The sequence below is a fragment of the Thermobia domestica genome, chromosome 16 (assembly GCF_964235325.1).
Source record: "Thermobia domestica chromosome 16, izTheDome1.hap1.1, whole genome shotgun sequence".
In the NCBI taxonomy this organism is placed as follows: Eukaryota; Metazoa; Arthropoda; class Insecta; order Zygentoma; family Lepismatidae; genus Thermobia; species Thermobia domestica.
The window spans coordinates 66,471,120-66,483,594 of NC_137469.1; the positions used below are offsets into that span (position 1 = coordinate 66,471,120).

Here is a 12,475-nt window from a genome sequence, read left to right on the forward strand (position 1 = left end):
CGTGTACTTTCACAAAGACACGAAAACAACGCAGTCTATAGCCAAGCAGACTCAATCTAACTAGAATAACTTGATTCACATTAGTTCTTTACGGAAATAATAATAAAAACAGTAACGTAAAAATAATAGCTCATCGATCTTGACAACCAATGAATCGATTCTTAGATGGTTACGTGATACCAACACCAATATACCCTTAGTAGCCCCACGTAGCGTAGTCGCTAACGCTCTTGGCTTCGGTGCAAGCAGTCCCAAGTTCGATTACCAGTGGGGACACTCGGTCGAAAAAGTACAAAAAGCTTTTTCAGGCTAGCCATCCTGAATGAGGTTTTCCTTCACACCAGGCAAATACCGGGGTGATACCTACCTTTATAGGTCTCAGGCTGCTTCCTTCCTTCCCTTTTCCTGGATAGTGTGCTCGCCGAGGGACGTCATCCGTCATCGTGATGGGGTAAATGGCCATAGATGCCGAAAGCCCAGAAATCTGAATCCTAAAAATCTTAACCCTTAGTATAAATTGGGCTTCAACGCTACTGTAAGCATACAAAAATGATATTGATAAAAACATGTATGTGTACCGCGTAACAATTCTCGGTTATTCTAAACATACAACTAAAAAGAAATAATAGCAAATATTTTTTGTTTCTCTCGTTTCTTTTTCTTTTTTCTTTTCTTTTTTTCTTTTTTTTTCATGAAACAGGAAATGTAATTGTTAAAGATTAAATTCTGTGTTCGTGTCCTATATTGTAACAAAACAAAACTTAAAAATTTTAGTAAAATATTTCCAACACAACCAGTTCGCATTATATTATACAATGCACGGCCTCTTACTCTATTTATGGGAATAAGTTTCACTGCTGGAGAAAAGTAAAATTATATCTGTGCTTGTATGTTATTATTATTATTATTATTATTATTATTATTATTATTATTATTATTATTATTATTATTATTATTATTATTATTATTATTGTTATTTCAGGCAACCAGTTAAAGAAGTATGGGCCAAAACTACCGGAGCTGGCAGAATGCTTGAGCTATGGAAAGAAACTTACTACAAAGTGCGTGAACAGATAGAACTTTCTGGAAAAGGAAATCGTTGGGAGTTTGATAAAAGAAGACTCTTTGAAAGAAGTGATTACATGTCAAGTATATGTAAAGATTTGGCCAACATTGCAAAGGTATTACAGTTATATGAGCGCATGAGAGGATGATTCAAATTAACCAAAAATTGGCTACTTTCCAATGAATCCTCCCTTGTAAAGCCTAAATATTTTAAAGATGTTTCGGAACTCACAGATGGTTCCGTCCTCAGTGGCAAGGTGAGAAAGATTAAAACGGATAGGAGCTTAAAGGTGTAAAACAAGGAATACATATCACCAAATGAATAAATTAAACATAAAGAGTAGATTCTGAAGTGTGACGAGCAGAGCGAAGTGCAAAAGGAGTGATGAATCAAAGATAGCACGGTCTATGTTACGTCACTATTGCCAGACTCAAAATATGCATCAAAGGTAGGTAATCAAATTCTATCAATGTTGCCAGTATCCAGATTCAAAGCAGGTTTGTATTTATGAATAAAGAATGCTTCTTTGATCTCCCGTTGTTTTTTGTTTTTGTTGACCCTATTACATTAACCTGTTTTATATTATGTGTATGTTGTTTTGTATTCTTGTACCCTGACGAATGTATTCCTTGTTTTATATCTTTTATCTCCTATCCGTTTTAATCCTTTTCACCTTGCCACTGAGGACGGAACCAGCTGTGAGTATCGAACGTCTGAAAACTATTTAGGTTTTCCAAGGAAGGATTCCTTGGTAAGTAGCCAATTTTTTGTTAAATTGCAAAGGTATGTTTTAGTATATGAATAGTGTACTGATATCGTTGAATAACAAACGTTGTAGCCCTGTTTTCTCATATTCTGTATATAGCTTGTCAAGTAATTCTCTTCGATTACTAACACCAATTCTAGCAGTTCGCATCGACCTGGAAAAGCGATTGAATTTTACGAATGGTTTATACTTCTCAGAACCCATTTCTCTTTTTGACTTACCTGGCTATTTGGTAGGGAATATTTTATGAAATAAATAAATTTATTTTGTGAAACTTCTCTAATGCACATGTACATACATAATAGATGCGGAATTCATTCGTCGGGAAAAATATATTTGCTTTTTTGCATTTTATATATAAAAACCTGGAAATCTGTAAATCGTGTCCTGATTAATGTGGTAAAGTCAGGGAATCTGTGGTTACCAAATATGTGAAAATCGGGAATTCTGGGAATATCAGAGATCAGGGTCGAGAATTTTCGGGAAATTCGTACGAAGTAACATACAGCAAGATGATGATAGTTGTAACATTGCAGTGCAGTCGATCAGAAGGAGTAATATCGATTTTTGTATCAATTGCTGATGGTGATTAAAAATCGACAATCTACAGTCTATAAATTATGATATTTAGATAATAGAGCAAACATATTTTGATAATTGAAAGTCCGAAAATTTTCTTTAAAAATACTCAAGAAAGCCTGGAATTTAGTTTTTAAAAAAACACTGGACATACTATGATAGACTAGACTTTACCGGTTTCTGTTCTTTCGGCTTTAGAAGTATTTTCATAACGATTCATTTTGGCGGTAAAGTGAATATTTAGTAGTCACGATTTTTGTCCTATAAGAAGAACATAATCTCAAAATGGAGATAATGTGGTAGGGGTTTGGAGCCTTACGCCTTTCCGAACGTACGTTGTATTGTTAAAAGCAATAAGCTCATCGTGCTTCCGGAGAGCTTAATGTATGAATTATTTGGTATTACTATCGCAGTGTAAGAGAGAAAACATTTTTAATACGTATAATATACTTGATTATTGTTTGCGTTATTAAGACATTTATCGACCACAATTTTTTCTGTCCTCAGCATACTCTTATCAACGTGGACAGTACTCAAGTATGTCTTGCAGTATTAGAATAATGCCCTAATGAGTATATTTCGGTTTCACCAGTAAGCTTTGTCTTCGAGGCTAGTGTAAAGTTACGTACAATATAAGACAAGAGTAATATCGGTTTTTATTGTCTTATTTATTTTTGACCGATCCTCGTATATTGTAAGTCACTGTTTGATAGTGGATCTTCTTTAAATCGTCATTGTTTTTGTTATTTAAAAATGTCTTACGTAAGATTTTTGTATTGAATAGAGGTGGTAATTTTATATTTTATTGATTTTATTTAATTAATTTTATTTCATTGATTTTATTTAATTTATCATGGATTACTGCGTATACACGAACGAACTCAAAAATTGGATCAAAATAAATGTTTACTTTTATTTTTGGTTAATAAACAAAATTATTCTTGTAGATTATTATTATTATTATTATTATTATTATTATTATTATTATTATTATTATTATTATTATTATTATTATTATTATTTAATGCTTTCATTATTCGCATTGTAAATTTGACGGAAATTATTACATTGAATGGTGGGAAGGGTATCGTTTAAAGTTGTATCTTGAGCCTAAAACAGTTTTCAGCCAATCTGACCGTCAAATCTACAGTAACGTTTAAAATTTTCGCTGCTGTGTGTCAGAGGTACTCTGTGTAAAACACAAGATTTGGCGACAGTTGGATCAGGATTTAAGAGATACTGCAGATTAAATGTCTAATTATAAGTCTTAAAATGGATATACAAAAGAATTAATAGATATTACATGGTATAAACAAAAGTGTAGAAGATAATAGTTTTGTTTAAAAGATATGGACATAGGGGCCAATGCAGTCACAGAAATTCGAAAGGAAAATAACTTTTTACATGTTTTGAAGTCTTCTACATCTTATTGATATATTAACGATCTAAGAGCCAAAAATACCATAGTTTGAAACGTTTTTACTATGGTTTCGTATACCCAATTTTTGCTCGTATGAATTGCAATAACAAGCACTATATATACACATTCCTATTGAATGACAACTGATCATAGATGGCTGCATATAGTACCTCGTAAACACATATGATATTATTGGGTCATTTTCAAAATATAACATTATTGGGTTTTTAAATGTTTATGTATCAAGAAAGAATAAAGAACTGCGAAACATATTTTCTTTATGAATTTATGTCTGCCTTTACCACGTATATCTACAACTGTCAAACAAAGTAATATGTTACCTCCTTTCCACATTTTATACTATGCAATATTTATTTCAAGTTGTCTTTTTGTGAGTCCACTTTAAGAATTATAATTATACATATCCTCTGCAATATCTCTCAGATTCCGATCCACCTGTCGCGAAATTTTATGCTACTTGTTAATCTGGCACACGGTGCTAAAGTTTCTGTGCCAAAATTATAAGTCCAAAGTAGATATTTACTCAAATTCGGGGTGTTCGGTAGTGTACTCGTTGTATTAACAAGTACTAACGGATTTTTAATATAGTCGTGTATGAGAAAAAGTAATATTTCTTCATATATATATATGAAGAGTATAGAGTATATAATATTGCACATATTTTCTAATCATTAAAATTGTATCCTTAGAATAACTGGCTTCACAAGACAACTCTGGTCTATCTGTCCCCCTTCCTCTAACAGATCGTCAACATCGAGAAGGGGTGGAGCTGAGAAGGTGACTTCATTTATCATACATATATCACTCATTGTTGTGTATCTTCTTGCATGCCCTCTCATTCGCGAATTCCGCTACCGACTCGCGGGTGGTTGGTGGGAGAGTTAATAGAGGAGGGACAGTGGACATCTTTATCTGATGAAGAGGATGTGCACCATTCCGTCGAAGATTTTGTATAAGTCCAGTGTTTTGTTTATTTATTTATTTATTTTTGTATAAAATCTTTTAAAAAAGATGTGTGTGACATCATTTATTTACTTTGTTACTTGTTTTGTGTTTGTAAATGTTGTGCTTAATTTATTATTATTATTATTATTATTATTATTATTATTATTATTATTATTATTATTATTATTATTATTATTATTATTATTATTATTATTATTATTATTATTATTGTGTTTTGGAGCTATGTGTTTTGTCTACGAGGATGATGGTTTGATGCACCTCTCATTCTCTTTGACACGTTGGTTCCACGCTAATCCTTCGGTGAGGGCGTGCCTAAGAGGTTTCTAGGGAAGCAGTGTAAATTATTCTTGAAGCGCGCCGGTGTGAAGTTGCGGCATTTACACATTGCTTTTATTTATAAATGTTTATTATCAACCACGTTTTATGGGTAAACTATCATTAAATACGGGTACGGGCTCACTCTCTCGTAGGAAGTCCAAACCGAGCGAAAGTGAGATAAGCATTCCCCAAGTAGAGACTGTGAAAAAGACCAGTATCGTGATTCCTGTAGTCCGATATCTTGTAATAAAAGACAAAGATGTTGCTAGTGACAATGCAGAAGTACGTGTCCTTTAAGGCTTGTGACCCTTCATTATGAATAAAATGATTGCCTACAACACCATATAAGCAAAAGATATTAAAAAAAAAAAAAAAAAAAAAAAAAAACTACGTAATGACATTTTGTTAATGGAAACGGAGGATGATTTGATTTTGATTTCGGTTTGAGTTTGGCGTTTTTAGGAGAAGCTATATGAGACGTGGACCTCTATGTTAACGTGAAATCCGAATCACAGGGGCTTCCGCCAGGAATCGAACCCGGGTCTCCCACACCAAGGGCGCGTATGCTAACCACTTAACCACGAGGGAGCTCAAAATGATAGACGATAAGCACTATTAGATACTTCAATTGGATAACATTGGACCAATTCTTGTAGCAATAGAATCTTACCGTCTACTGAATGTCAGTCGGGGGAGTAATTTCATATTGGGATCTCTTGAACGCTAATGAATAGAAGATTGAGCTTGAAATTGCTGACCAACGTGTCATAGAAGTAGCTCGAAAAAGTAAGAAGTCAGGTAAACTACTTCCAATTCAGTCACTGATTTTTACTTTCAGTTTAGCTATGTTTCCGGAATTTATAAAGGCTGAATATTGTTGACTAAAAGAACGATCTTACATTCCTAGTCCTCTTTGTTGTTTTAAATACTAGCACTTCGGGCATACCAGCACGTCGTATAATGCGGCAGCTACTATTTGTGCGAATTGTGACCAGGGCAGTCATGGTGCGGATCCCTGTACAGCGATCAAGCCCTCTTGTGTCAACTTTAAAGGTGATAATTCTGCTTGATCTAGAGACTGTTCAGCCTTCTAAAGAAAAAGTGTATCCAATATCTTATGATTGTTGAAAAGATTTCCGCAGCTGACGCGAAACGACATCCGAAAGAAAGCATTTCAACCTCGCTTCCTGTTGCGTTTGCCTCTGTTGCTGCTTTGCTCGGAAAGCTGTGGCTGCTCAGATGTATGCCTCTCCATGCAAACTGAGCTCTCTTCAGCTAAGAACACCAGGAAACTTCTCATCACGTTATCTCCCGAATCTTTGAAAACGCCTCGTATTCGTAAAGATGGTCTAAAGCTAACTGTAACAGTACGAAACTACGGGTTCATGCTAGAAGTAGCATGAATGTTTTTTAAAATGAAGTACGGGATGAATGCCGTACTTGTACCTTAAGTCTTGCTCACTGCGAGCATCTTACACACCAATGTGTTCTCCACTAATAAGGTTGACTGGAATAAAAACAAACAAAATTCAAATTTAAGAGACAAGAGCGACTAATAAAGCATGGGGATGAAAGTAGAGCTAGTTATAAGTCTAAGATATGTAAGATATAAAACGTTAAGTTGTCCTGTTTGTGAGATATAAGACAAGGCTTATCCTCACGACAGAATGAGATTCGACGTGAGCTGCGACGCTCTCTTCTCCTCTGTCTGATTAGATCTGACCAAGATTTACGAAAATGACAAGATTTTATTGCTTTCGAGTGCAACTGGTTGTTGCCCTCACTACGTGGTATTTTTCTAATGAAAATCCAAATTCAGCTCGATGACGGCACAAAGTGGGCTTAGTGCAAGTGCACTAACGACGGCTTCTTCCACGTTAGTCATCGACTGGCAGGTGGTCCTCGACGCTGTGACAATGTCGCAGAAAACCAAGAGTATTGAACCTGGTGACATGTAGTAAATACAGGACCACTTAACTTAGCAGAAATAAATAGCAAGAAATCAAGACGGAAGGTAAACAGAAAAGTGATGAGAAAGTACAAGAAACTATAGGCAAAGGAAGAAGTCGCTGACGCTCTACGTTTATTGTTTCTTAAAGAATTTTGCATTCATGCATCAACTGATGCTGGAGACTACAATTTTTATGAAGAATAATGTCTTCCTGATGATGACGAGATTCTGTACAATGTCCTATGGGTGGCGATGTCTTCGGCAAGGGTATTAACCGTAGGTGTCCCAGGCAGCTGGTCTTGAGACCGATCCTCTCTCTCTGGCAATCAAAGGTGTCCAAATATCACAGCTTGTTGGATATGCAACATAACGCTACCGCATCGTCAGTCGCCATATATTGCTAGCATAAAGTTAGCGCAGCATATTTGACGTCGCCTTAATGACCCTATCCCCTCACCTATTAAACCAAAATCTACAACCGTTCTCAAGCCACTTTCGATTTCACTGAAATTGAATATGGTGTTGAACGAACTGATGGATAGTGAGTATACGGTAATTGGCTCACGAGAAAGGTTCGTCTTAAAGTTAATCTTTCCAACTACGGCGTTTCTACAGCGTAACCTTAGGATTAGGATTTAGATTTCTGGGGTCTTGGCATCTAGGGCCATTTAGTCTGTCATGTTTGAGGGATGACTTCCCTCGGCGAGCACACTATCCGGGGAAAGAGAAGGAAGAAAGGATTGGGAAACGAAGGAAGAGGCCTGGAACCTATAAGTTAGGTACCACCCCGTCATTTGCCTGGTGTGAATGAAGAAAACTCAGGAAAACCTTATTCAGGGTGGCTAGTCTGAAAAAGCGTTTTACACTTTTCCAACCAAGTGCCCCAACCGGGAATCGAACTCGGGACCGCTCGCACCGAAGGCGAGAGCCAGCGTAATCTTAACAGCTTCAGTAGTCATCTTGTGGAATTGAAACAACTGGCATCTGGCCACTTACCAGCTGTCATTTGCTTGCAGGAAACTCATTTTCAGCCTCTTCAGTCTTCTGTTTTATCTCATTTTACGATTTACAAGTGTGACAGACATACTGATGGTTGCATTGCTGGCGGCGTAGCCATTGCTGTATTCTGATACATTCATTCTTGAACCATTAACTTAAACTCCCGGTTGCAGGTAGTTTCGGTGTGTGTGTTCTTTCTTCACCCGATACCATATGTTCGTTCTATATTTCTTGTACTGAAGCCTTTTTGACAATTGATTTGATTCAATTGTGCAGTCAACTTGAGCCATCTGTGTTGATTCTCGGAAACATGAATGCTTCCTGGATAAGAGTAGGTGGTCGTCCTTAATGATGGTAACCCTACTTACTTTTCTTCTGGATCTGGTGCCTACTCATGCATTGACCTTTCCGTGTGTAGTTTTTCGCTTGCAGCTTGCTTCACATGGAGAGTACATCCTGATCTCTGTGGTAGTGACCACAAAGGGCCTCCCTATTACTGATCCATGCCATCTTCGATACTTTAATGCCATGTGTGCTGATTGACCAACATTTCGCGAGCTCAGTGAGTTTCATTACCCATGAAGACTTATCCGTATGTGCAAATGTAGACCTATTTGAACAGACTGTGGTCTGCGCCGTCTATGGTTCTATACCAGATTGTGGAAGCGCTGGTCCAGGACAGTGAGTTCCTTGAAACTCTGCGGAAATCAGTGTTTAAATAAAAAAGTTCGTATTTTTTCAGAAATGCACATCTTTTTTTTAAGAAAAAACATTACCTCTCTTTTTTTATGAATTTCGTTTTTTTTTTTTAAATAGTCGTTTGTAATGTAGCTAAGATCTGTTTAAGTAAGGAATATTTTTATGTAGGTAATTACTATAATATGCAACATAAACGCTAGATACTGATACGGTACAAATATTTTACAATATATATGAGTAGCATAACTACTAATAGTCCGGGTTTCATCAGTGTTTCACCAAAATCAACCAAGAAAAAAAGAGCATAAATGAAAATTTGCTTTTTCGTGAAAGTAGGGCTTTAATAAATACGAAAAGAATATCACGTACAGTATAAAATGCAAATAACTTGTCTAAAGGTAAAAACTGATACTAATTTGTCTACTAGTATTCTTCTAAATATCACACACAGATAATTTGTCGACTAGATACATGATATGCAGAGCCGGCTCTACCATATGTGCAACACGTGCATTTGCACGGGCGGTAAAATCTGTAATAAGTATATTATTTAAAATAAATATTTCTTGTTGGAAACAGGCTTCATGATGATGGTAGTTAAATTTACTAAGCTGACCTATTTGAATACTACATTCATAAATCATGTTCAGGTCGCATTAGTTTGAGGTCACATGGACAGTGCTAAATCAAATGGTCAAATAAATCCCAGCATAAATTGCTTGATTGTTGTCGAAAACAAGAACTAATTCTCGAACACCTGTTCCATTTAGTTAGTTGTCACAGTTCTGATATGAAAGCTAGTCTTGGCTTTGTCACAAACAAGTTCCTTATCATTGAAGGTGGAAACAAGTTTTAAAAAATAACATATGGAAAGAAAATAAAGAAATAAAGATATAAGAGCTAGTTGCATTAGAATTGCAAACTGATATACTGAGATTGAAGCTCGATATTGAATTATATAAAAAGGGTTACCATCTTTCAAGTGTGTTTGCTTTATCTTTCACTAACATATATTATTAATTAAATAAAAAAACAGATAGAACGAGATTGTAGTATTTAAGCCTTTCTTAGTGTGAGTGCATTTTCCCTCCCCTTCGTTGCTCATGATGGAGTAGCATACTTAAAATCGTGACTTTTAAGATTTATTCTTTCTGGAGAAAGGGGGAGGCGGCAAATGATACCATTGCATAGGACGGAAAATTGCCTAGGGCCGGCCCTGATGATATGTACATACAAGACATGAATGTAGGATGACATAATTTCAAGCAATGTAGGGTGTTTCAAAATGAATATTAAGGTTTTGAAACTTTGTAGTATCTATTACAATTAACTTACAAGTATAAATAATATCAAATGAAAGAGCAACTCAAATAGTTTCGTACGCACGCATGCACATGCACTGTTTCCTCTTTCTGCCGTTAAAATGAGCTAGTAGCAAAGATGGCGACTAGAAAGCAGAAAGCTTTTTTGGAAAGACTGAATCTGTAGTTACAATGCAATTGTCTGTGTGAAGAATTTTAAGGAGACGCTTACAATTCGTCCTAATGGTTTGCAGTAAAGCCTACAGAGTGCGGTTTACGTGCCAATTTTGCAAATGAAAAATTGTTGCATGACGATGAAGATTTTCTGGATCGTGTCGTCTTCAGTGATAAATCAACATTTCATCTAAGTGCTAATGTAAACACTCATAATGTTCGTATCTGGGAGTCCGCAAATCCTTACAAGATGGTTCAGTTGCAGCGAGACTTCCCTAAATTGAATATGTTTTGTGCCACATGGCGGAAAGTTTATGGATCTTTCTCGCCTATCGACTCGATGTGTGCCGTAAGGCGAATGGTGCTCACATTGAACACTTCTAGCAAAAACTGTTTGTGTTGCTCTTTCATTCGATGTGTTATTTATAATTGTTCTTAAATGTAATAAATACCACAAAGCCTTAAAACCCCGATATTCATTTTGAAACACCTTGTATTTCTCAGCAACACTATTGGAACTATATTACAATTGATATTTTTTGTCCTTTCTGAGAGCTTGCTGCGCGCATGTGGTGCTCAATGATGTGTTGCCAGCTTTTGCGACGGGTATTGAAACACGAAATTATTCATTGCAAGTAAATCTCAGTTTTATGAAATTAAATGACACAAAAGAGAACTTAAAAGAATGCTCTCTATAACCAGCAGGTCCATTACTCAAGTTGACGTTCGAGTAAAACAATGTGCATTTGTTCATATTCAAATTGGCAACCTGTGGAAAGCGTGGAATGTTTACTATTGCAGAGCGTAGAAATGAGCCACTATAATTGGCTGAAAGTACTGTTGCCATAGAAACAGTTCTTCATGCCTGATTGTTATGACCACGTGCAGGAAGGAAAAAAACAGGGGAAAGCAACTTGGGGACAAGTTGTATCAAATGAACTGTAAGATGTAAAAAGGAGATAATTTTTTTAATGAAGTTATTGTTTCAACGAAACTAGTACTAGTCGAGACTATAACTACTACAACAACACGAGTGAAAAAATTGTAATCAAATGGACAATAATCACACAGTTTTGCTTGTATATGCACAAAGAAACAAAGAATTTGTAAGTAACGAGGGCTTCGACTCAAGTTCTGCTGATAATTTCACTTATCTGCAACATAAATCAATAAATAATAGTTGCCAGAAAAAAACAGACATTTGAAAAAAACATGTAAAGAACGATGTTTTTATTGAAAAACTTTACGGAAAAAAAATGTTTTTTTTACAACACTAGCGGAAATCCATGAGGCTACTCTGGCTCGTCGACATGCTTTCCGGCATCCAAGAATCTTCAAAGATTTCACATTCTTCGCGCCTGTTCTAGATACCTGATAAAATCTTCGAAGCATCAAAGTTCTCTTTTATATGTAAGTGTGCATTCGGGACATAGAGCCCGGTTTATAGTTGAGATGGCATCAACTACAACAACAGATACTGTGTCGTCGTTGTTTGCTGGGTGTCAGAACATGCCAGCATCCGAGGAAATGAGCGTGCCGACACAACAGCCAAGAACGATGCATTGGCTGAAATTGAACAGGACTACTCTCTGCATTTTCTGATCTTGATTACTCTTTCCTCCAAAGGATGGGCTCTCACCGGCAAGCAGAATGAAACCAGACCAACGAAAATAAACTACACTCAGTTGAACCTGTTCTGGGCAATTGGCAGACGGCGTCACGTACTAGGCGCCGAGATAAAGTGGTCCTGGCACGCTTACGTATTGGACATTCACATCCCATGCATTCCTATTTAGTGTGTGGCACTAATCGTCCGTATTGTTAGGACTATATCTTCTCATTTAGTATTCGGCACATTCTTGTAAAATGTCCAGAATGCTCAGGCCTCAAAGAACGCTTAGAAGTGCCTAAAAATCTTAGTCAGGTTCTGGAAGATAATGTGATCTCTAATGACCGTATTCTAATTTTGTTCGTGAAATTGGGAGTGCAAACGCGCTCTGAAGTTTTCTTATTAGATTTTTCGTGTTATGTGTTATTAATATTGGTATTTTTTAAAATTATTTCCTTGTTATATATATTTTGTATTTTGTTTTAGACTTTTTAAGACCTATGTTATAGTTTTTAATAGTTGTTTTTGTTGTAATGGGCTTATCGTGACTGGGACAGATAGTCTCGCTACAGGCGCCCCCTTGAAATCACCATCCATGCATAGTCT

At 36.2% G+C, this 12,475-nt stretch overlaps 1 protein-coding gene across 5 annotated transcripts in view; it reads left to right on the forward strand.

The window, feature by feature from the left end:
* Positions 1 to 12,475, forward strand: part of Dhc98D (Dynein heavy chain at 89D) — a 608,487-nt gene that overhangs the window by 82,529 nt on the left and 513,483 nt on the right. For all 5 annotated transcript variants that reach the window (XM_081742517.1, XM_081742516.1, XM_081742518.1 and 2 more), the window contains exon 11: positions 983 to 1,181. In XM_081742517.1, the coding sequence (XP_081598643.1) occupies positions 983 to 1,181 (199 nt within the window). The remainder of the gene's footprint in view (positions 1 to 982; positions 1,182 to 12,475) is intronic.